This window comes from Carcharodon carcharias, chromosome 15 (genome assembly GCF_017639515.1).
Source record: "Carcharodon carcharias isolate sCarCar2 chromosome 15, sCarCar2.pri, whole genome shotgun sequence".
In the NCBI taxonomy this organism is placed as follows: domain Eukaryota; kingdom Metazoa; phylum Chordata; class Chondrichthyes; order Lamniformes; family Lamnidae; genus Carcharodon; species Carcharodon carcharias.
Genome location: NC_054481.1, coordinates 107,554,909 through 107,579,027, shown reverse-complemented (window position 1 = coordinate 107,579,027; position 24,119 = coordinate 107,554,909). Strand labels below are relative to the sequence as shown.

Sequence of the window (24,119 nt, the reverse complement as noted above, 5' to 3'; positions counted from 1 at the left end):
ATCCAGGAATTTACCCCTTGTGTTCCCTCAGCTCTTTATGCATGGTTGCATGCCTCGCAGCTAATTTCAAATATCAATATCTCTCATTACTCAAGTCCTATTTAATCTAGACATTTGCTTTGCAAACCACAATTTGTTTCCAATGTGCAGTGGACTTTTTGTTCAAGTTCCTGTGTGTAATATCCGGTTTCTCTCCTCCATTCCCAGGTGCAGCTTTCCTTCTGTTTAGAGTTCTCATACCATTCTTAGCCGTGGTAATGAATCCAAAGGCTATACCAGCGACCTAGTGTCCACTGAAACATCTCAAAATTGCTCGGCAGTGATGAATTAAAATAAAGCCACAAGATACTATATCACTGAGCATTCAATAATGCAGAATCAACATTCCAATATTAAAATTGTATTTAATCAATAAAATTAATATTTTTGTTGTCATGAGGAGCTTTTTTAACACCGTTAGCAAGGCAATAAGAGCTTGAATGTGCATCTCTTGCTTAGCCCTTCTACTGTCATGTCTGAATGAAAGTTAGGTATGATCACTTTAGCATATTGCAGTCCAGTGTTGCAGATGAAAACTTGCCACTGAGGGTGGCATTTCGCATGTTTGTGAAGTAAAAGTTCTAACGAAATATGGGTTTCTTAAAGCTGATGGAAAGATTAGATGGGCAGGGTACAAAGGCAGCAGCTGTTGAAGGTAAAATCCCACCAGTTTTTCTTCACATCAACAGTTATACCAATAATTCCATCTCTGATTTGTTTTTTTTAAAAAAGGATTGAGATTCTAATAACGTTACAGTTGACATTAAAGTTAGTTTCTTCTTAACAGGATGCGACTTGCTATACACCAACAAGTATCCCCATAAAATCTGATCCACTCTGGATGGATATTGGTGCCCCAGCACTGTTGTCCACGAATATGGAGGTATATTGCCCAGCCTGAAAAACACAGAAAAATACATTAAGCTGAACTATGGTATAGTTTCTGTCAGCTGCAAGTAGAAGCAATCTCTATGAATAAATAAACCATTAATATTTGAATCACAAATTAAATAATGCAAACCTTAGTTAAGGGAAATTTTCAATCCAAATGAAGTTAACTGAGAGAAATTGAATGGTATTAGACCGCAGACGGCAGTGCAATCATGGCACATTTCCAACCATGGAGGCAATCCAGGTCCCGAGTTAATGCTTAAAAACCTCGACTGTACATTCAATAATTATCCTGGCAGTTGCATAACCTGCACACAACTTCTGTTGGTGATTGGCACAAAGGGGCAATGAGCCCTGGTTGAATATGGCACTTAGGGCGGAGCCTTCTGCTCTAAGGATATGGGTGTGAGTCAGAACCACTTCCAGGTCCTGATCCCACACTTGCTGTCAGAGTATACACTTGGGAGATCTCCCCGGAGGCTGCCAATTCAAAGGGGACCTCCGGTCTGCCATCCAATTAAGGATGGAGGGCAGGTCCTTCAGGCTGCATGCCCTCTTCCTTGGAAGGATGGCAGCACTATGGCAGAGGCACCACTGCTGTAGGATGGGGACCACGAGGGTGCCTCCATGTTGAAGTGCCCTGTGAAGAAGTATTAACTTTAATTAAATAAATGGTGGCCATAGCTGCCAGGTCACCGCTGTGGAGGGGAAACCTCTCCACAGAATGGCTGGCGGCCACAGCTCACTTATGGCTGCAGCTATGGTGGTCGAGTGGGGGCAGTGGGCTAGGTTAGGACCATGTGAGCCATGTGAGCCTTCCCAGCCAACTGCCAGCAAACCACCTTCAGAATTGCCCCTCAGTAGGGGGCCCATTTGCTGCTGGGAATATCCCAGTGACATCCCCAATCAATCCACAAATGGACATTTAATTAAGCAGATTGGGGACCCACCGTTGGGAGATGGGCAGCCTCTGCCAGTGCTGGCCCACCCCCAGGAAGATCACCTAGAAGTGGGAAGGCATCAGGGCCACTGATCCAATGACATATTTCTCAGAACTTCCTCCCTGTCCCACCTTTGAAGCCTCTCTGCCCCCCTGCCCCCCCACCACCCCCCTCCACCCCCCACCCACCCACCCAGGAGGATTCTGCCCTTGGCCTCAGAACAATCCATTTTCTTCCTCTTTAAGATAGTGATGGCACAAACAACTGCCTTGAAGACATTGGTCATAAAGTTCCCAGACGTTTTAGGTTCTATTTCTGTATCAATGTTCTCAAAGTTCCTGTACATTGACGTACTGAAAGCCCTCAACATTTCATATTGGGCATCAGAGATTGCCTGTCATCAGTGAATTCCTGAGCTCTTGTAAAGCCAGTAGACTTTTCTTAATGGTGCTTGGTGCATTGAAAAATAAATCACATTGCAGAATAAGGCATCAGTCACCAGCCTGCGTGGAAAATTGGCTCACACTGCAAATGTCTCTAGTGCTTGCCAGAAACAACTTGAAGGCATAGAAATTCAGGGTCATGGTGACTTGGACAGCCACTGGCACGCCAATAGTAAATTCGTTCTGGACGCCTTTATTTCCCAGATGGCATATCACTGGCGTGGACTTCCAGCCTAACCTCAGATTCTTAAGCACTGTTCCAGTAATTCCCGATTATACTCAATGTGGTAACACTAACATGCTCCTTATGGATTCAACACCATCACACTGACCAACCACTTGAGGCTAGCAATAGTTTTATAGTTGGATAAAAAATGCAACATAAAAAAGTACAGCACTCGCTAAATGACGTGCACCCTCCCCCAATACAGAACGCAAGAATGAGGAGCAACTGGAGGCCATTTGGCCCGTCCAGCCTGCTCCGCCGTTCGATAAGATCACGGCCGATCTGACTGTGGCCTTAGCTCCATTTGCCTGTCTGCCCCCCCCATAGCCCTCGACTGCCTCGTCGATCAAAAATCCTCCTAATTCAGCCTTGAATGTACTCAATGGCCCAGCCTCCACTACTCTCTTGGGAAGAGAATTCCACAGACTAACGACCCCCTTCTGATGAGAAAAAAAGATTTCTCTTCATCTCCCTCTTAAATGGGAGACTCCTAATTTATAAACTGAGGGCGTGATTTTCTGCGCACGCCTGACACCGGGAGTTTCCGGTCCCGCTGCAAGTCAATAGTCTTCTGGCTGGGGTCCCGCTAGCGACAGGGCCGGAAAATCCCGGTCCGAGGCTCCCAGTTCTAGACTCCCCCACAATGGGAAACATCCTCTCAGCATCCACCCTGTGTAGTCCCCTTAGGGCCTTATATATTTCAATATGACTCCTCTCATTCTTCGAAACTCCAATGGGTAGGCCCAACCTACTCAACCTCTCCTCATAAGATTACCCTTTCCATCCAGGAATCAGTGAACTTTCTCCAAACTGCTCCTAATGCAATAATATCCTTTATTAAGTAAGAAGGCCAAACTGTACCCAGTACCCCAAACTTTAACAACAGTATTCATCATTTCCAGGCTCATAGTTGAGTTTTACTCATGTATTTTCCATTTACCTACTGAGGAAAAGACTTGAAACTTCAACTGGACAGTTGTGTACATTAGCCAATGCTAGAACAAAGACATTTATGGGGGATCAAATTAAGGTTTTCAAAATTCTGACAGTTTTTGAGAGAGGGAGTAGTGAAAGATTGTTGAATTGGAAACACAAGAACATGGCAAAGACGGAAGATAAACAAAATGAGGTAGCTTTGCTCCTCAGTGCTGTTTTCAAGCAGGCAGCTGGCAGAATACCCAACAGTGGCAATGGGAGCTCAGTTACACTTGGAAACCAAGACCCCATTAACGCAGGGCTGTGAGTAGAACAAGTGTGCCAGGGCAGCTCATCAGCACCAGCCCACTGCAATATCAGGTAGTCTAACCAACCTCTAGGCCTGGACAAAGGTAGAATGTGACAGGTTGGGGGTAGGGGTGGGGGGGAGGGGGGATCCAGCTCAGCAGTGGCCCAAGTTATTTTTATGAAGTTTGGGGGGACGCTCCAGCTCCACACGGTCCCATCCAAAGTACTTAACTTTGGGCTCCTCTTTGGCTGGGCCACCAATGGAATCCTAAAATGGTTTTGGGATCACACTGCCCTCATAAGGCCTCAATTTTAATATCTAAATTAGCTGGGCCCTGGTTTCGGGTGCCTATTCAGAGAGCCTTGGCAACACAGCAATGGGGGGATTGGGGGTGGGGGGTGGGGGAGCGGTGGGTGTGGTGCTGGGTAGAGGAGCAAGGTGCTGAGTTCTTCCCTGTGATTTGCAGGGTGCTATCACCCCATTTCAGTTGGGCAGGGAGCCTCGAGACCTTCCCCACTGTTTTAACAGAGAAGGTGATCAAAGGGCTGGATGTTTTGCCACAAGTCACTACTGAAACAGAAACTAAAATGCGAACAAATACATATTTGAAAATGAACATAAACAGATAACAGCAATGAGCTAGGAAGCTGAATTCAAATGAAGGACTCCAGTTGGTGAGATAGCAACGATGCAGGCTCACTAGGCCGAATGGTCTCCTTGGTTGTTGTAATTTCTATCACTTGAGTCATCCATTCCTGACTCTCTCAAAGCTCGATTCTCTTCAGTAACATTGTAAGTGGTTGAAAATTTTTGCCGTGAAAATCTAACTCAAAAAAAGTCACCTGCCATCTTGTTTTCAAATTACTTGGGAAAATGAAGCATCTCAGTAAACCTGTCACATCATAAAGAAAGATGTGCTTGAAGTTGTACACTGAATCACACTGGTGCATGCAGGGTAATAGTGTGTACTGTCCATGCTCAAGCCGCTTTTTCCAAGATATTGCACACGGATGTATAACTCTCTTCAGCTCATGAGGACAGCTTTGGGGTCATATATCAACTTCAAGCCCAGGTGGTTGAAAAAGACCTTGAAGTAAAAAGGTGGACTCAAAGGTGGACTTAAATTACATTATTCTTGTCGATTATGTAAAAAAAGAGTTAAACTATAATCGCCAAAAATAAATCAGAACTGAAATTGCTGGAAATACACAACTTTGCCCATTAGCGTCTGCAAAGAGAAAAGACAAATTAATATTTCTGATATCAACTCTTCGCAAGATCTATTTTTTTTAATAAGCAAAGCTCATTTCTTTTTTTTTTTTACACGTGAGAAACCTTGGGCTGAATTTTTGTTCTGGGATGCGAAACAGGAGCCAGGACTGTTTTCAGAACTAGAACCCACTCCCGGGGCGGGGAAAACAGTGAGTCTGAGATTTCACCCCCCGCCCCCCCCTTCATTGGCCTGGAGGCGGGTTCCCAGTTAAGGTCGGCAGGTGGCCTCTCGGAGCTGGAGTGCCAATCAGAGGCCTTCCAGCTTCAGAGAAGCAGCCGGCTACAATGAATGGTAAGTAACTGAGAGGACACTTCAACAGGGTGGTGCCCTTTCAGCAACTTGTTAAAAATTGGGAGGGTGGAAGAGGTCAAAGTGAACCCCTCTACAAGACGGCCTTTAGCTGCACCTGCACCCAGACAAGCAGGCAGGGTGGGCCTGTAGGTCTGTCTGGAGCGCTGGGCCTCTGGCCTGCTGCTGGATGCCATGTGCAAGCAATTGTACTGCCTCCTGTCGCAAGAGGAAACTGGAGGCACACTGGAAAATCCTAGTTAACCTAAATTACCAACCATTAGACTCTTAATGCACCCAATAGGCTGCCTGCCTCACCTGGGTAGACGGCCTTGCTGGGCCTTGAACTTCGCTCCCTCAACATGGCTGGCGCCGAGAACTCTATCGGGAAACTGGCATGAAAACAAAATATTGTGGATGCTGGAAATCTGAAACAAAAACAGAAAATGCTGGAAAAACTCAGCAGGCCTAACAGCATCTGTGGAGAGAAAAACAGAATTAACGTTTCAAGTCATACAGACTTGAAACTTTCTCTGTTTTTCTCTCACACAGATGCTGTTAGACCTGCTGAGTTTTTCCAGCATTTACGGGAAACTGGCATGTTGCCTGGCACTGGTATTTTCAGGCACTGTTTGATTCCATTCTTCCATTCTCAATCTCAATGATGCCTAAAAATCCCACCCCTTATTTTGAGCATAAAATGGGGTGAGGGGGTTGGGGGGGAAATGCAGACAAAAGCAGATTCGTCCAAGGTAGTTTGCGCAATTTGATTGGCTAAGTATTTTTTGTACAAATGCGAACTTTTCTAGCACTGTCTGTTGTAGGTTTGTAATTAGTGATGGTAAAGTACAGCAGGGCAAAATAATAGCCAAAACATATAATGCAAATTATGACCTGACAGACATGGGGCAGGGGAGGGTGGGGGGGGCGGGGTGGCTGGTCACCACTTTATCCCTCATAACAATACACCAACCTCCCATGGGATTGTGCGTTTTGAGTGAAAGAATAATCATGGGGTCCCATGTTATATTGTGTGTTACGAGCATTCTGGATACACTTGAGTGAATAAGTCCAATTTATATTTTCATTACATGCTAATCTGTGATTTTTACTGGTGCTTTTGGAGATTTAAACACCTAGTCTAGAAAATCCATGGGGTGTTGGGAGGGGAGGGGCATGAGGTTCCCACCATAATCCTGGTGGGAGCCCAGTGGAAAGTGATGGAAATCTGGCAGCGCTGGTTCTCTCCTGTTTACAGGAATTTCTGACAGGCCAGGAACAGGGGCGGGGCCTCCACCCAGCTCTTGCACTGCAAATACAAATGAAGTAGAGTCGGGGGCAGGGATTCTCGTTGCTGGGATTCCGTAGTCTGTGGAAGGCCGTGATGTTGAGAGAGTTCAGGCTTACTGAGCCTCGGAAGAGGGAAACTGGGCCGCACTGTAAGTGACCCAGACTACTGAAGGAGACTGTACAGGCCCGTGGAGTGCAAGGGACATAGCTAGGCTCACCGTAATATAGGGATGGCGAGTGTTTCCCGATGAGAATCTATTTGCAAGTATGTTTTTTTTATGAAGGGGCATGGGGGAGAAAGAAGAGTTAAATAGTTTGGACTGCACCCATTTGCCAGTATCCTTGCTCACATAACTGCCAATGAATGGAACTGGAAACACAGAGTCTGGGTCACCAGACAGATTGAGGCAGGAGGTGTGGCATCTGCTGCAAAGACGCACAAACTGACATGCACCACAGCACCAGCACTGCCAGTGGCTGTTATAGTCTGCTTTTGTCTGAAATTTGTGCTCCCAAAACATCCTTTTGCAAAGGCCAAAATATATATACATTGAAAATAATAGCAGTCTTTGTAGTCTCTCCTAACACTTTCATCTCCATATAAAAACTACTCACCTTTAAGTGTTGGGGATCAAGATGTCGGAGAGTATGTGTTGAAATCGAGGGTTGCCTTAACCAAGTTGGCAAATCACAGGTAGCAAATTCTTGTGATTATGCAAAATTGCCAGGAAGTCTGGTGTGACTGCAATGCTATACTCTGGGAGTACTCGATAGATCTATTACAGGTGATGCAAAACAAACTACTGACTGACTGGAAAAACATGATGCTGTATGGATTATCCATACAGAATGGGAAACTAATCCCTATTCTATATGTGGCACAGAAGAGGTCCTTAGGAAACGATAAGGAATTCTAAGTAGATTCTAACTCTTTGGGCTGAATTTCGTGGGGTGGGAGGGTGCATATTGCTAGCCCCCGCATTGCAAAAAGCAGATGCCAGGTGACCGGCTTAAAAAAAAGCCTGCCCCAAATCGATAACACGCTCCCTAGAGTCGCCCGTAGGAGGGAGGAAGTCCTGCCTGTGACAGCTGCCGGCCAATCTGATTGGCCGTCAGCTCCAGTTGTCCTAGCAGTGCCAGAGTGGTGGGCACTGCTAGGACCTGCATCGAGATCCATGATTGAAGACAGCCATGGCGTCCGGACCCAGGCAAGTCTAGTATTTTGAAGGGGGAGGGGTCAGTGAGCCTGGGGCTGAGGGAGATGGGCGGGGTGGGCTTTGGGGGCCATGCGGGGATGAACAAAGGGAGGGGGTTAACATTGTTAGGGGGGGGTGCCCCAATGTGCACAGGGGACCCCCTAATGATGTGCCCCCCATTTCCTTCCTGCCTTTTGCACAAATTTAATAAAAGGCATTCTCACTCCTGCCCACCGGCTCATGCCAATTGTATTATGGGGTGGGCAGTGTAATATTCAGCTCAATTGCCCGTTAGTTATTTATTCAAAAATAGCAGGCAGGCTGTCAATCTCGATGCCTGCCCGCCTACTGACTGCTTCATGCAGACGGGAAGTCTTTAGGTTAGCCACTTGCCATATTTTACGTGCAGCTTCTCTGAAAACATAACAAAAACAAAAACAGAATTACCCGGAAAAACTCAGCAGGTCTGGCAGCATCGGCGGAGAAGAAAAGAGTTGATGTTTCGAGTCCTCATGACCCTTCGACAGAACTTGAGTTTGAGTCCAAGAAAGAGTTGAAATATAAGCTGGTTTAAGGTGTGTGTGTGGGGGGGGGAGAGAGACAGAGAGAGAGAGGTGGAGGGGGGGTGTGGTTGTAGGGACAAACAAGCAGTGATAGAAGCAGAAACATGCCTGGTGGGGGGGTGGGGGGAAGCATAAATCCAGCCCTTAATCTCACCCAAAGTAACTGGCAAATTTCATTAAGGACTGAAGCTCAATTACATTCACTCAAAGTTGTCCATATTTCAGGGCAAAACCCTTCAAGATGAAAATGGATCAGCCATTACATAGCAGCTAAGAGCTTCCAACTCAACAAAGGCTGGTTTACGGGGTTTAATTGTCAAGGTCAAAACCGCAACTATGATTTTGAATGTACCCTGATCATCTTATGAGTGACGGAATGTAGAAATCTGATCCAGACAATGTGCATTCACTTATTTACCAGCATTCTACGGGTCTTCAATTAATACAGACATGCTTCAAAATAATATTATGCCGACGTTTGATTTGTTGGTACTCGATTGGCAGATTCCTCAGGTATAACAAATCCATCACTGTGCATCTGCCAAAGAATCCACAGCTAAGCAGATGAAAGGTGAAATTTGATGTTGCAGCTGCAAATTCTTTGCTCTCCAGAGCTTCAAATCTTTTTAACCGATTTTTAAATTCAGACATATGAATGTACATCATTCGACCCCATATATCTGAGGCAGGTTAACCCTAGCACTGGTCTCATTTTGCAGCTTCCATTCCCTGCCCTCACAGTCTCCAAATACAAGATTCATCAGCATTCCAAACTCTTTTTCTTGATTGTTTTTGAGGCTTTTGTCACTTCCTAGTATGGGTCAGCCGAGATTGCTGTCTCCCTGGGCTAGCCATTCAAAAAAACAATTTTTAACCCAATCACACAATATTGAAATAAATCTGAACATAACAGCAATAGAGCCCTGCAAAATCCAGTTTCTGAAATTGCTTCATCGGTTTAATGTCGAGTCAGTGCAGCTAAAAAACAATCAATCATTGTGGATCTAAAAATGATGAGAGACCAGAAACAGTGAAGGAGCAAAGGGATATGGGTGTCCATATACACAAATCACTGAAAGCTAAAGATATAAAAAGTAATCAAATTCTAATGGAATATTGGCTTTTATTTCAAGAGGGCTGGAAATCAAAGAAGACAATTTATGCCTCAGTTGTAGAGCGTCTTGGTCAGATCCCATCTGGAATACTGTGCTTAGTTTTGGCCACCACACTTCAGGGAGGATTCTATTGGCCTTGGAGTGGTTGAAGTGCAGACTCCGAATTATAGCTGAGCTTAAGAGGGTTCAATGGTCGGGCTAGATTCCATAAGTTTGCTTTGTATTCCTTTGAGTTTCAAAGGGTGCTCTAATTGATGTGTTTGATCCTCTGGTGGGAGGATCCAGATCAAGAAAGCACCATCTTAAAGTGAGAGCTAGGGAATTAAGAGTGAAATTAGGAAGGACTTTTTCACACAAGGGTAGTGGAAGTGCGCCAGAATATTACCGTCGGAGTGTGGGGACGGGTCCGATATGCCGATGCGCAAAATGACAAGCGATGACATTGGGCGTGCGTCCCAGCATTATCTCACGTCATTTAGATATTTCGTTTGGCAGGCACACACCAGAGATGGCTGCGTGCCCACCAACTTGTCAATGGCCTACTGAGGCCATTAAAAACCAATGAAACTTATTAGCAACACTGCCCGAACAGCCTTAAGGAACGAGGTTTCCTGGAGGTTTAATTAAATAATTAAATAAATTTTGCAAGATGCACAAATGTGTCCCAGCTCAGGGGATATGGTTAAATAATTTTTTAGATCCTTTATTCAAGATTTTCACTAGCAACTTAATCTCCAAGGCAGCTCCAGGCCTCAGAGAGATTGCTGCGCTCTTTCACACGCATACGTGAAAGAGGGCAGGCCCTGGCTCTCCCCCCTCCCCCTGCCCACACGGGTAGCGCTGAGTGTTACCGGCGTGCGTCACGCTGGATGGGCCAATTAAGGCCCGCCCTCGTAAAATGGCAGCGCGATCACGGGCAGCAATCGGCTCTGCTCCCACCAGTGCACGTTCCTGCCCAGCCTACCCGAACATAGGTAAGATGCAGCTCCAGGAATTCTCTCCTCCGAAAGACTCTGGATAATGGGTCAATTTAAAATTTCAAAATCGAGATACCAAATTTTGATTAGGTGAAGGTATCACGGGATATGGATCAAAGGAGGGTAAATGGAGTTGAAGTACAGATTCAGCCATGATTTAAGTTCATGCTCAAGGGGCTGAATGGGATCTCATGTTCCTTTGCTTCATTTAAAAATAAACACGCAACAAAACATTTCTAATACTTCATTCTGCTTAATTATTCCACCAATCATTCAGCTTCTCCAATATATCTTTCTACCTTTGCTTTCTCATAACAATTTCATAAACATTGCTTTGTACAGGTTTTATTGAATTGTTGCCTTCCCTTTCCTAAGACTTCTAGGAACCATTCTTTACTCTGGAATTGGTAATCACATATATGCAACTATGTCAACAACAAGGTCGACTTTGGTCCCCACTAGGACATCCCTAATGAGCAGTAACACTAGCAGGGAATGGGGGTTTGAAAATCCTGGGCTGCAGTGCTTAATTTTTCACATCAAACTGGGTGTTATCATTGGTCTAGCCTAGTTGTCTGCAGTGTTTCATGGTTGAAGTAACTTGCCTGTTCTGCTTTAATAGTCAATAAACTCGTTTTTCTCCCCCTCAAGATTCACAGCTATCAAGAATATTTTGTTCCATTTGTCTGTTGTGAATTTGAACCTGGCTTCCAGGAGTGGAACCACAGGTTTGCAGCATCACCTCTTGCACGGATGATCTTATGTTACTGATGTGTACTGACCTGTAACTGAAGTAGCCCGTGCACATAGACTGTGAATATTTTGCTGTTGCTCTCCAGTCCAACTATGACTTCAAGGGAGCTGAAGGAAAGAACGTGAAAGATCACATCAATGTGCTATCAAAAGTAAGAAAATAGAATGATGCAATCTTTGGGCCCCCAATTATAACACCAATTGACTTAATAAATAAATAAATGCATTGTTATTGGAGTCTTGCTTGAGAATAACATATTTCCCATACGAGAGGGGATCTAAAGAAGGGGGAGAAATTTGGAAGGGAGGATAAATGGAAAGACTGTAAGAGAAAAAAAAGAGGGAACTCAACTGCGTAAAATATTATCTAATAGAAAATGCCAGTGTCTACAGACACAGTAAAGGTCAGATTCCTGTATAATTATATGTTCAGCAAAAGAAAAACAATAAAAGATCAATTCACATTTTTAATTAACTTTGCTTCAGGATTGTTCCTTACAAAATACAAAAACTAGGTCAGGCTCCTCTACCTGATTATCCTATAGGTAAGTGTGGAAAAAAACTAAGTGTTTTTGGATCCTTTTGCATTCTTTCTTGTTGGTCGCAGCAACCATTGGGCTAGAATGTTACTGTTAGCTATTTCTGAAGGCGGAAAAAAACAGACATCTTATGTTGGCTAACATGCGTAGGGTGACTGCTGCTTTTATAGCACTTGGATGGAGACCGATCTAACAGGTCATGTGCTTGGTACAGACCCATGAATTGAAACTATTCATTTCAAATAAAAGCATCTTGTCGGGCTGCCTACAGCTTCTCTCAGTTTGGCAGCTATACTTTTGTGGCAAAAGCCATTTTGAATCCTCTGAATAGTTGCCCAGCAAACTTAATTCAGGGAAGTACAGGCTTTTAATTCCTTTTGTTCTGAGATACCTTCAAAGGTGTCTATACTTTGACCAAATTGCAATCAAACAGCAAGCAGTCTGGCGTCATCATGGGTACATTAACAAGTCAGAGAGCTCTGTGCTAGCGATTTTTTTCTTCTTTCATGGGATGTGGGCGTTGCTGGCAAGGCCAGCATTTGTTGACCATCTCTAATTGCCTTTGAGCTGAGTGGCTTGCTAGACCATTTCCGAGTCAACCACATTGGCGTGGGTCTGGAGTCACACATAGGCCCAACCAGATAAGGACAGCGGATTTCCTTCCCTAAAGGACATTAGTGAACCAGATGGGTTTTTTTTACAACAATCGATGATAGCTGTTGTGGTCACCGTTACCGAGGCTAGTTTTATAATTCCAGATTTATTATCTGAATTTAAATTCCACCAGCTGCCAGGGTGGGGTTTGAACCGTGTTCCCAAAGCACTAGCTGGAGCCTCTGGATTACTAATCCAGTGACACTAACACTACGCCACCATCATCCGCCTCAGCCACCCCCCCCCCCCCCACCCCTCACCCCACCCCCAAGCCCCTCCCGAGGGGTCAGATTAATGATCACGGTTAATGGCAGAAAAATGGCTGACATTTTGAGAGCAGAGAAGTTGGGAATTATTATAAAGCTATCAGCAAGTATTCAGCACTGTTAATATCCTGATTAATGTTCAATAACTTATCCAGTATTCCATAGTGTGAGCAGCCCACTAGTAAAATGTTATTCTTTGGCCTACTGCAGAGGAAGAGAAGATCATGTGGCAGCACATGTTACATTTCAGACAGAGAGAGCAGTGTTAAACATGCAAAGAAAATGAAGGCAAGTAAAATAGTCTGTGGCAAGTGGCAAGGGAGAGATGAATTAAATAATTGCTTTTTGGGAAATTGTGGGTAAATTGGCTGTTGTGCTTCCCAACATCACAAGAGTGATAATACTTCAAAAGTACACCACATTGGCTGTGAAGTGCTTTGGGGTTTCCTGGGGGTCACGAAAGGTGCTTTATAAATATATAAACATAAGTTTCCCTTTCTTATTTCATTCTTTAAAAGCACAAGACAGAGCTAGCAGAATTTGAGGGATGAGTTAAAGAAGAGAGATAGCTCACACAAATTGTTAGTTTTTAAAAAAATTGAAAACAAGAGTGTGGGCATGGCACCAAGTCTGTCTTTCCTATAGGGAAGGGGAGGAGGAACAGAAGGAGACAGAGGGAACTTTGACATTCCATTACACTCTACATAATAATCTGAAAATATTTATATTTATTTATGAATTACTATGAATTTCTTATGAAGGCAAACTAGGTAGCCATTGTGTAGAAAATGAAATGCCACAGGAAGCAATTTTCCACTTCTGGTTCAACAAAGCAGCTAGGCTGAACATCGCAGCCAAAGAACAGCATCCTGAATTTTTGTGCAGGTGGAGAGATTCTCAGTTGTATCGAGAATGATCGAAAATGGCACTGAAGGCCCAATTTCAAAGGTCCTGCCCCCAAACCCCATCATTTTCACAAGTGTGGGAGAAGGGGGGAGCCTCGCACTTTGGAGGTGTGTGTTTCATGGAGGCAATTGCACATATAACACTACAGCTGCCTTCAGTCAGGTCTGATTTTAGCAAGGAGAGAGTGGACAATACAATTTATTCACATTAGGCCTGGTAGGTGAAAATATAAAGTTTGCAGTGTTATTTGGAGAGGAATGGTACCCTTTAGAGAGATTGGTAACCTTTTGGATATGTCCAGGACATCTTTAGGACAGGTAAGGAGCCCTTTGAGATTGTTAAGAGTAAACATGAATGTGCATAAAAAGTGGATAAACTCATTGGAATGGTCAAGCTGTCAAGGGAACTGTCAAAGGAGCTGTCAAGCTGTCAAGGTATTTAGATCTCCTGGCCTCTAAAGTAGTCTGCAGTTTTAAAAAAAATCAGTGCTTGCTATTTCACTCTGTTGACATGAACCTGAGGTTTATCATGATAGTTTGTGAAATCAGCTATGCAGTACTAATCCTATCATTATCACAGTGGGATGCCTGTCAGTTCACAGTTTGATTGACTGCTCCAAGTGCTTATAAAGTATTTGATGTGGGACTGTGAATACAATGCTTGCTGTCATAAGGGGTTAAGTAGTTGAAAGAATTTGAATATAGTTAATAGGTTATTATCAATGAGTGTTTTTTTAAATGGTGAATTTGTCAATAGACCCTTAGAACTTTATTTTATTTCCTCTCAGCATAGATCTTGAGGTCTGCCCATGGTGGATATTGAATGAGTAGGCATGGAGGATGTAAGGGCAAAGAGTGTTTTCTGGGGGCACATGGGTTGGCATGAGTTGGCACAGGAGCTATAAAAGGCCATGGGAGTGTGTGGAGAGGTTGGCATGGAGGGTATGAGGGGCCATAAGAATGGGTGGGGGGAGCATGAGGAGTATGTGGTGGGTAGGGATAAAGGGTTATTTTTGGGTGGGTTTTTTTTCAGCTGAGACAAAGTGCTGGATCAAAGAGGCCAGCCTTTTGCCCAGCCCACCTCCGAACCCAGCAATCCCTGTGCTGCCTCCGAAGAATTTCCCAGGGCGGTGGGCCCGACTCCCATTACACCCTGGGACCCCTCCCCCTGGGAATGAAACCAAAAATTCTGGGGCATCTTTTCAGAAGGTGGGTTTGCAAAACTGGAAATGCTCCTGATTCGGGAGCGAAAACTCAGACCAGCATGTTTAACATAATATAGCCTCACTACTCCAGGGGCATCAGCCATGGGGTAGAGCTCAAACTCACAGTCTCAAGGTTCAAAGGTGAGAAGGCTGAGCTAGCTGACGGGAAACCAGAGAAAGTAAGTTTGTTGCTTCCTATAACAAAATTGAAGGGCTTTTGGGTCTTATTTTGACTTGGCGGCTGTACTTTCAACTCCAGTCACAATGCCAAAGGATGTTGAAAAGCTAGCAGCAGTTGGCCTGTTGTACCAAGTTATACACAATACAAAGGTTTTGAATGTCTAAACAGCAGGGAGAAGACTATCTGCTTTAGAATAAAAGCAACCTGCGTGATTTGTTTGATTAGGTGTACAATAGCCCATTATTTTGGAATGTGTCAGTTGTTCAAGTCCAGGAAATCCCATTAACTGTTTTGGGAAATCTTAAAGAGTTGTAGCTGTTCAAATCTTGGAAGTTGGGTTCGGGGGCAGATTGGCCATATGACAAATCAACACATTTCCCATTTGGCCCTGGCAATAATCCAATAGCACTGTTTTTCCATCAGAGTCCCAAGCCCTTTCAGTGCAGCCATTTCGGCCCTGGTTAACAGCTTGGAATTTCTGAGGGAATAGCTTAAGCCAGAATGAGCTCCCATAATAGTAGAAAATATAAGGAAAGAAACAATGGGATAGTCATTCAACATTAGATGCCAATGTTGTATTGTTTTTCTGTTGAAACAGCCAAATAGAAGGACTCCATTGCACAATTTATAAATTTGCTTAACAATTTAAACTTAAAAAGAGGTCTGAAGTTGTGGCGTTTATCAAAAGTGGGCAAATTGATGGAACAATTCCTTATTTTGTGCCTATTAGCAATAATTTAATCTAGATATCAACAATAGTGAAGATGCTTTTAAAGGCAAGATTTTGGGCTCCGCTGGGAGAGTGATCCAAAGCTTGAAAGCTAAAGAAAATGTAGAGTAACAAGAGTAGAAAAGACCCAAAGTCAGAAGTTCTTACAAAGGAAGAAAATCTGTTTATTCAATGCATACGCTAACTCAATCTTTCAAAAGTTAAATTGGCACATCACCCACTGCGTTAAAAAGCGCACAAAGGAACTTGCTGTGGAAATATTAGCTAACAACTTGCCAGAGTAAATGAAACATTAGTGCCATAAAGGACATTGTATAAAGAGAGTTTTCCCACTTCAAATTCTATATTCCTTCTGTTAATTGTATATTAATTACATTTAATTGTATGTGGGCATTAATTGGGGATTCACTTGAGCCTTTATAAATAGACAGACTGAAACTGCATTTAGGTTTGGAGGTTTATGCTTGTAATCTGTAATTCTGTAAATGAACATAAGTGCGTAAAGATTGGACACTAGAACATAAGAAATAGGAGAAGTTAGGTCATACTGTCTCTTGAGTCTGCTCCGCCATTCAATATAATCAAAGCTGATCATTAGCCTTAACTCCACTTTCCACACAGCTCCCTATTTCCCTAGATTCTCTGAGAGATCAAAAATCTGTCTAACTCAGCCTTTAATATATTCAACAATAGAGCAAACTTCTGGGGTAGAGAATTCCAAAAGATTCACATCCCTTTTGAGTGAAGAAATTTCTCCTCATCTCAGTTCTAAATGGTCAGTCAGCCTCTTACCCTGAGACTGTGACCCCATGCTCTAAATTCCCTAGCCAAGGGCAACAACCTCTCAGTGTCTACCCTGTCAAGCCTCTTCAGAATCCTCAATGAGATCATCTTTTATTCTTCTCAACTCCAGAGATTATTTACACAGCCTCACATCATAGGATAATCCTCCAGTTTCTATCCTTCACTAACTGGCTTTCTGGAATAAAACAACTACAGCCTATTTTCTAACTTTCCATTAAAGTGATGGCTTTCAGGAGCTTCATTCATTTGTTCAGTCTGTACAGATATCTTGCCAAGAATTAAGAAGACATGTAAGCCAATAATCGGCAGAGTAAATTCAAGATTAATTTTGAGCGCTTACATATTCCGTTGGCAGAGGGACTCGATGCAAATGAGAACTCGCACGTTATCTCTTGGACGAAGTGGTCCTTTGCTCTTCATTTCACTGTGATCTGGGGTGGAGAGAATGAAAAGTCGGATGATAAAAGATCATTTTGAATTAGATACACTGTGCCATTGTTACTAGTAAGAAAATATAATGATTTCTGCTTCTTTTAACAAAATTGGAACAACCAGCTCAGTAGCTCAGTTTGAAGAAGATATTTCTTCCTCTTTTTCCATTTGTAAGCAAGCCATCACAATGTAAACAACATCCCTTGCTCGATCTAAACTCATGGTGGGAGACTATTATGGATCTACTGCAATTATCTTTCATTAACATTGTCTACCAGATTCTATGACACTGTCTCCATCTTGTAGACTTGCAGTCTGCTCCAAGATCTCTATCAGTGTTGCTCAATGTTAGGGGATAATGAAAGCAATGTGGGGGAGGGACTTGCGCTTTGATTTACTCTTTCCTTGAAGGAATTTGCCTTGTCTTTGCCGGATACCTGCTCTCAAGAGCCAGACAGCTGCAACTCTGAAGTAACTGGCTTGTGCATCATGCATTTATTCCTAATCCTGCTGAATTGCTCACTCTCTCTCAAATGTCAATCTAATTCATCCTTATCTTTTCCTACACTGTCTGCCTCCCTGGTTCTCCATTCCACATGCTCACCTCTGTGTCAGGTAATTAAATCTGCACTGTGTGTTGGGCAGGAAGATTTCTGACAGCCTCACGCTGTTCAGGGATACGATTGCCTATGTGCAGGACAGGGGTGTGGGCACCTGCCTCATCAGCCTGGATCAGGAGAAGGCCTTTGACAGAATATCGCACACCCACATGGTGGATGTGCTCTCCAAAATGGGGTTTGGGGAGGGAATTCGCAATTGGATCCAACTGCTCTACACTAACATCAGTAGTGCAGTCTCAATCAATGGGTGGGAATCAGATAGCTTTCCGATTAAATCTGGAGTCAGGCAGGGCTGCCCTCTCTCCCCTGCCCTGTTTGCGTGTTGCATAGATCCCTTTGCTGAGTCCATCAGGAAGGACTTGGGCATAAGAGGGGTGACATTCCCAGGCAACGGAGGCACTCAGGTCAAAGCCTCCCTGCACATGGACGATGTCACCACCTTCTGCTCGGATCCGCTGTCGGTGCGCAGACTGACCCATATCTGCGACCAGTTCGAACTGGCCTCGGGAGCCAAGGTAAATCGTGGGAAGAGCGAGGCCATGTTCTTTGGGAACTGGACTGACCGATCCTTTGTCCTCTTCACCGTCGGGGCTGACAGCCTGAAGGTGCTGGGGATATGGTTCGGAGGGACCGGGGTATGTGTTAGAAACTGGAAAGAGCAAGTGGCTATGGTGAAAAGAAAACTGGGCATGTGGAGGCGACGCTCCCTCTCCATTGCGGGTAAGAACCCGGTCATCAAGTGTGAGGCACTCTCGCTGTTGCTGGACGTGGCGCAGATCTGTCCCATTCCAGACTCCTGCGCGATGGCGATCACCTGAGCCATCTTTCACTTTATCTGGAGGTCGAAAATAGATCATGTCCGCAGGGACGCAATGTACAAGCCTCTAGATAGGGGGAAAATACGTGCCCAACATCACGCTCATACTGATGGCCACCTTTGTGTGCGGCTGCATCAAGCTGTGCGTAGACGCTCGGTTCGCAAACACCAAGTGTCACTACGTGCTGACGTTCTACCTGTCCCCAGTGTTGTGAAGGATGGGTCTGGCCACGATGCCGCGGAACGCTCCAAGTAGTTGGACCGTGCCGTACCACCTGTCCCTCGTGGGAAAATTTATGCAGAGAAACACCTTTGACCACAAGTCCATCAGGCAGTGGTCGGCACGTAACGTCTTAGAGGCCCTGCGGGGAAAGGAGAGGATCCTGTGGGATGGTTCCCCGAGCAGACTGTCAAAGTTATTTGGCAGAATGCCTCATTACCAGAACTTTCCAACAAGCACCAAGATGTAGCTTGGCTGGTGGTCAGAAAGGCCCTCCCCGTCAGATCCTTCCAACACGCCAGGAGTCTCAGCCCCTCTGCACGTTGCCCTCAAGGTGGCTGTGGTGGGGACGAGACCGTTGTTCACCTCTTTGTAGATTGTGCCTTTGCAAAGAAGGTCTGGAAAGAGATGCAATGGTTTCTGTCAAGGTTCATCCCGAGCAGTTCTGTGACACAGGACTCTGTGTTTTACGGGCTGTTCCCAGGGACACACACTGAGACAAACAACAACTGCAGCTGGAGGATCATCAACTCGGTGAAAGACGCTCTTTGGTTTGCCCAAAACTTGTTGGTCTTCCAGCGCAAAGAGTTGTCCCCGACCGAGTGTTGCAGACTGGCACATTCCAAGGTCCAGGACTACGTGCTGAGGGATGCACTAAAGCTTGGGGCAGCTGCCGCAAAGGCGCAATGGGGAAGGGTCGCTGTCTAAGACCTTTCTGCCACAGTGCACCGAGGGGCTGGGAACTGTTGAGAGTCCCTCGGGCTGTACAGCTCAAAATGAATGTATGCATTGAATACTAATTGTATTATAATTGTATTGAAGCACCTCAGAGTGCAACATGATGTATGTTGATAACTCCAAAACCATTGTCTGATTGTCTGCATTGACCGTATTGAAATGACTGTAATATTCATTGATTGTATTGATGCACCTTGTGATCCATGTGTAAAATTTGAATCTGATTGTACTTTTGTGATGGTGATTTTGAAATGTTTGGGAATGTTCTACAAGATATTTTATGAATAAAGTATATTTTTCAAAAAAAAAATCTAAACTGGTTTTGCACATTCCCTCTTCCGAGGTTTGAGCCAGTATTCGCTCATTCTAGAGTTTGAAGGTATCTGAAGCTTCAAGTTCTTTGTTCTTTTAAGAACCTGGAAAATTTCATCCGCTTTCCAGGGTCAAGACATTTGCATATGAACATACGAACAAAGAACAGGAGTAGGCCATTCGGCCCCTCGTGCCTTCTCCGTCATTAATAAGATCATGGCTGATCAGACAGTGACCCCAAATCTGCATCCCGCCTCCCCCGATAATCTATTACCCCCTTGCTTACCAAGAATCTATCCACCTCTGCCTTAAAAATATTCAAAGAATCTGCTTCCACCACCTTTTCAGGAAGAGAGTTCCAAAGACTCACGACCCTCAGGGAAAAAATTTAGCCTGATCTCTGTTTTCAATAGGCGACCCCTTATTTTTAAACAGTAAACCCTAGTTCTAGATTTTCCCACAAGAGGAAACGTCCTCTCCACATTCATCCCATCAAGACGCCTCAGGATCTTATGTGTTTTAATCAAATCACCTCTTATTCTTCTAAACTCCCACAGATACAAGCCTAGCCTGTCCAACCTTTCCTCATAAGACAACCCGTCCATTGCAATTATTAGTCTGATAAACCTTCTCTGAACTGCTTCCAACACATTTATATCCTTTCTTAAATAAGGTACACAGTACTCCAGATTTGTTCTCATTAGTCCTCTGTACAACTGAAGCATAACCTCCCTAACTTTTGTATTCAATTCTTCTTGCAATAAATGATAACATTCTATTAGCTTTTCTAATTACTTACTGTACCTGCATACTAGCCTTTTGTGATTCATGCACTAAGACACCCAGATTTCTCTGCATCTCAGAGCTCTGCAATCTCTTGCCATTTAGATAATATGCTACTCTTTTATTTTTCCTCCCAAAATGGACAATTTCACATTTTCCCATATTATACTCCATTTGCCAGATCTTTGCCCACTCACTTAACCTATCTGTTTCTTTTTGTAGATCGTCACAACTTACTTTCCTACCTATCTTTGTGTCATCAGTGGCAACCATCTCATCCATCCCTTCATCCAAGTCAATTATATAAACTGCAAACAGTTGAGGTCCCGGCACTGATCCCTGAGGCACACTACTCATTACATCTTGCCAACCTGAAAAAGTCCCATTTATGCCTATTCCCAGCTTCCTGTTAGCCGACCAATCTTCTATTCATGCCAATATGTTACCCCTTATACCATGAGCTTTTATTTTCCACAATAACCTTGATGTGGCACTTTATCAAAAGCCTTCTGGAAATCTAAGTACAGTACATCCACCAGTTCCCCTTTATCCACACCACATGTTACTTCCTCAAAAAAAACTCCAATAAGTTGGTTAAACATGATTTCCCTTTCACAAAATTATGCTGACTCTGCCTGATTACATTGAACTTATCCAAGTGCTTTGCTGTAGCTTCTTTAATAATAGCTTCTAACATTTTCCCTATGACAGATATGAAGCTAACTGATCTGTAGTTTTCCACTTTGTCTCCCTCCCTTTTTGAATAAGGAGTTGCATTTGCTATCATCCAATCTATTGGGACCTTCCCTGAATCTAGGAAGTTTCGGAAAATTAAAACCAATGTATCAACTATCTCACTAGCCACTTCTTTTAAGACCCTAGGATGAATTACATCAGGACCCAAGCACTTGTCAGTCCACAGTTCCAACAATTTGCTCAGTACCACTTCTCTGACGATTGTAATTTTCCTGAGTTCCTCCCTCCGTTCCATTTCCTGATTTATAACTACTTCTTGGATGTTACCTGTATCCTCTATAGTAAAGACTGATGCAAAATACCTGTTCAATTCATCTGCCATTTCCTTGTCTTCCATTATCAATTCTCCAGACTCTGGCTTTAACTGTGAGGAATTCACCATGAGGATCCCATTGCCAGTGGTCCCACCTCAAAGAACTTTAAAAAAAGCAATTGACAGAGCAATGCTTTGCACTTCAAACACTGACCCCTCAAAGACAAAGTAATAGGCGGTTGTTGTTTTATTTGAGTTCCCATAGCACAATGGTTCTGCCCCAAGTAGCCCATTCCATGTATTCATGGATAAACTTTAAACTGTCTGTGTATCTCCCTTCATATGATGCAATTCTAACATTTGCATGTTACTCCCAACCAAATGGGCTGGACAATCAGGCAGGCCCCTCGTCATATGGTTACAGCTCCTTTCACAACTATCTTTTTATTTTGTAGCGTATCCAATTTTTAATCCAATTTAGATGCTTACTACATCTTTTTCCCTTACGCACTAATTGTTTGTGTAATATGGCTTCAAAATCCTTCCTGAAATATTAGAAGCGCAGGATTAGTTTCCAGCAAGGCCCACAGTCCTCAGAGCATTCCAGTAAATTGTTAGGCAAGACCTCAATTTTTCTGGATGTTTCCTACCCTTTCTGTGCCAGGTTACTTCAACTCCTCATATTGTAAATCTCTCTCATTGATGAGTCCTAAATCTTAAAATTGTGAGTGTGTCTATGCTTGCCTCATGACCTAGCTAAGTTTTCAATAACACAGTCAGGTAAATGAACAGTAAGTGATGTTTAGTAATTATTTTAAGGGAATTAACTACCTTATTCTCCATCAGTTTTTGCAAGTGGTTGTGAAACATGTCAATGGATTTGAATTTGAAGATATTAAACAATTTTATTATTTCAAGAATTTCAAACTATTTGTCCTTTCAAACTGTCACTGAGTGGATTGCTTAACTTGGGAAAAACATGGAAAAATGGTTCAAAGGATTTTGAATCAGATAACTTGCTGATTTTCTCCCCATCAGTCAGCAGCCAGCAGAGATCCAGGGCTTTCTAAGAAGTTTATTGCAGTATTTCTCCATGTAGGCAATGAATAACAGTGTTCACGGGTTCAGATTATGTTAGGGCTGAGTGCAGAAGAAGCGTCTTTGACAAGACAGGAAAAGGTTCACGAGATGTCGACTTAAGGGCGATGAGGCCGACCCAAGCCGACTAGCTAGCAACAAAACTGAGAAAAGTAACATGTGGTCAATGTTTGTATCCATGCATAGAACTCACACTTGGCAGCTTGTCTTCCTTTAAAAATGGTTTTGATGCTTGTTGCATAAGGTTGTTAGTCTTTTACGTTTAGTGATTGAGGCATTTTAATGCTATACCAGCCCATGCCCTTTTCCAATGTGGCTTGGTTAAAGACAGGTGAGCAGGACAAAAAACAACAAATCTCCTGACAGCTGGGTGAGCTGATTCATGTGGCTCACTCATAATTGTTCCCAATCACAACGCTACCTGGATCATACAACCACTCCTTCCCAACTTAAATAGAAGAGAAACCTCACAGACGAACCAGCACCGTCCTTCTATTCCCACATCTTCACACCAAAACTTGCTTTCCCTGTGGCTCTACCTACTTACTTCACACCACGGTGTGGCCCAATTACGAACCTGCCATATATGGGGTGCCCTATAAGCTTGCTTCAGTTGCTATTCTCCCCCCACCCCAGTACGGCAGCATCATTCATTCTCTCCTTTGACTGAGTATTAATACTGCCAGCATCCAAATCACAACTTGCAGCAGGCATAATTGGATTTCAAGACTTATTACTGAGTCTTCAGAAGTTGTCCATGGGAAAATCCTGCTTGATTTTCCTTTCTGATTCAAAGACCTCCTGACTATCTTGTGGGGCATTCATTTAATATCCCTTTTAATATTACTGCTACCCTTTAGGTTCAGGCAACAATCCAACTCCCTCTCAGCTGCCTTCCTGTGGCCAGTAGAGTGCTCCCAATGTAATTTAGCCCCAACTAGATGATCAGGTGTGGAGAACACAGCCCACTTCAGGTACACAGGGTGCAGGTTTCTCCAACACAGCAGCTGAACAACATTCTTTTCCTCCTTTTTCAGTTCCCCTGCCTAAAGACAGGTCTGACCCACACTGCTGAAATCTCCACAATGGATAGAGCAAGGAGGCAGATCCCGAATCCACCCCAGCCAGAACGGAGATCGAGCCTCTTGCTGTTGGCCCCAATCTGATCCACATCTGTTGTCCAGCCGAGCGAGCTCCTTAGAAGTCCATAATGCTGGTCCCAGAGCTATGAGTAGTGATGGTAGAAGCTCCAATTTTCTTTCCATCACATGGTTGACCAGGAACCTCTCCCACTTTTTTATTGCCTGCCATTAGATTGGAAGGATTTGCAGGTTGATACTCGACCTGTTTAGCTACATTATGAATTCACCTTCCTTGGCTATCAAGTCCCGGTGTGGAACTTGAACCTGGAGCTTCTGGCTCAGAGATAGGGATGCTACCCACTGCCACAGGACCTCTGGTCTGGATAGCATTATCAGCGCTGGATATTCTGATCAAATCATACATTTCCTGGCCAAGTGTTCATCCCTTCATCCTCTCTTCTCTACACTAAATTAGCAGAATTTTGTCAGTCAGCAGCAATCTCA

The 24,119-nt window shown here is 43.8% G+C and overlaps 1 protein-coding gene across 5 annotated transcripts in view; it reads right to left on the bottom strand.

The window, feature by feature from the left end:
- Positions 1 to 384: 384 nt before the first annotated feature.
- The window catches only part of c1qtnf12 (C1q and TNF related 12), a 66,318-nt gene continuing 42,583 nt past the window's right edge, over positions 385 to 24,119 (bottom strand). For 4 of the 5 annotated variants that reach the window (XM_041206583.1, XM_041206586.1, XM_041206582.1 and 1 more), the window contains 4 exons: positions 16,845 to 16,935; positions 11,250 to 11,328; positions 5,645 to 5,754; positions 4,972 to 4,993 (listed from right to left, as the gene is read on the bottom strand). In XM_041206583.1, coding sequence (XP_041062517.1) covers positions 4,987 to 4,993; positions 5,645 to 5,754; positions 11,250 to 11,328; positions 16,845 to 16,935 — 287 coding nt within the window. In that variant the 3' untranslated portion in view covers positions 4,972 to 4,986. Of the gene's footprint in view, positions 937 to 4,971; positions 4,994 to 5,644; positions 5,755 to 11,249; positions 11,329 to 16,844; positions 16,936 to 24,119 lie in introns of those variants that run through there. The other variant, XM_041206584.1, reaches the window with a different exon arrangement.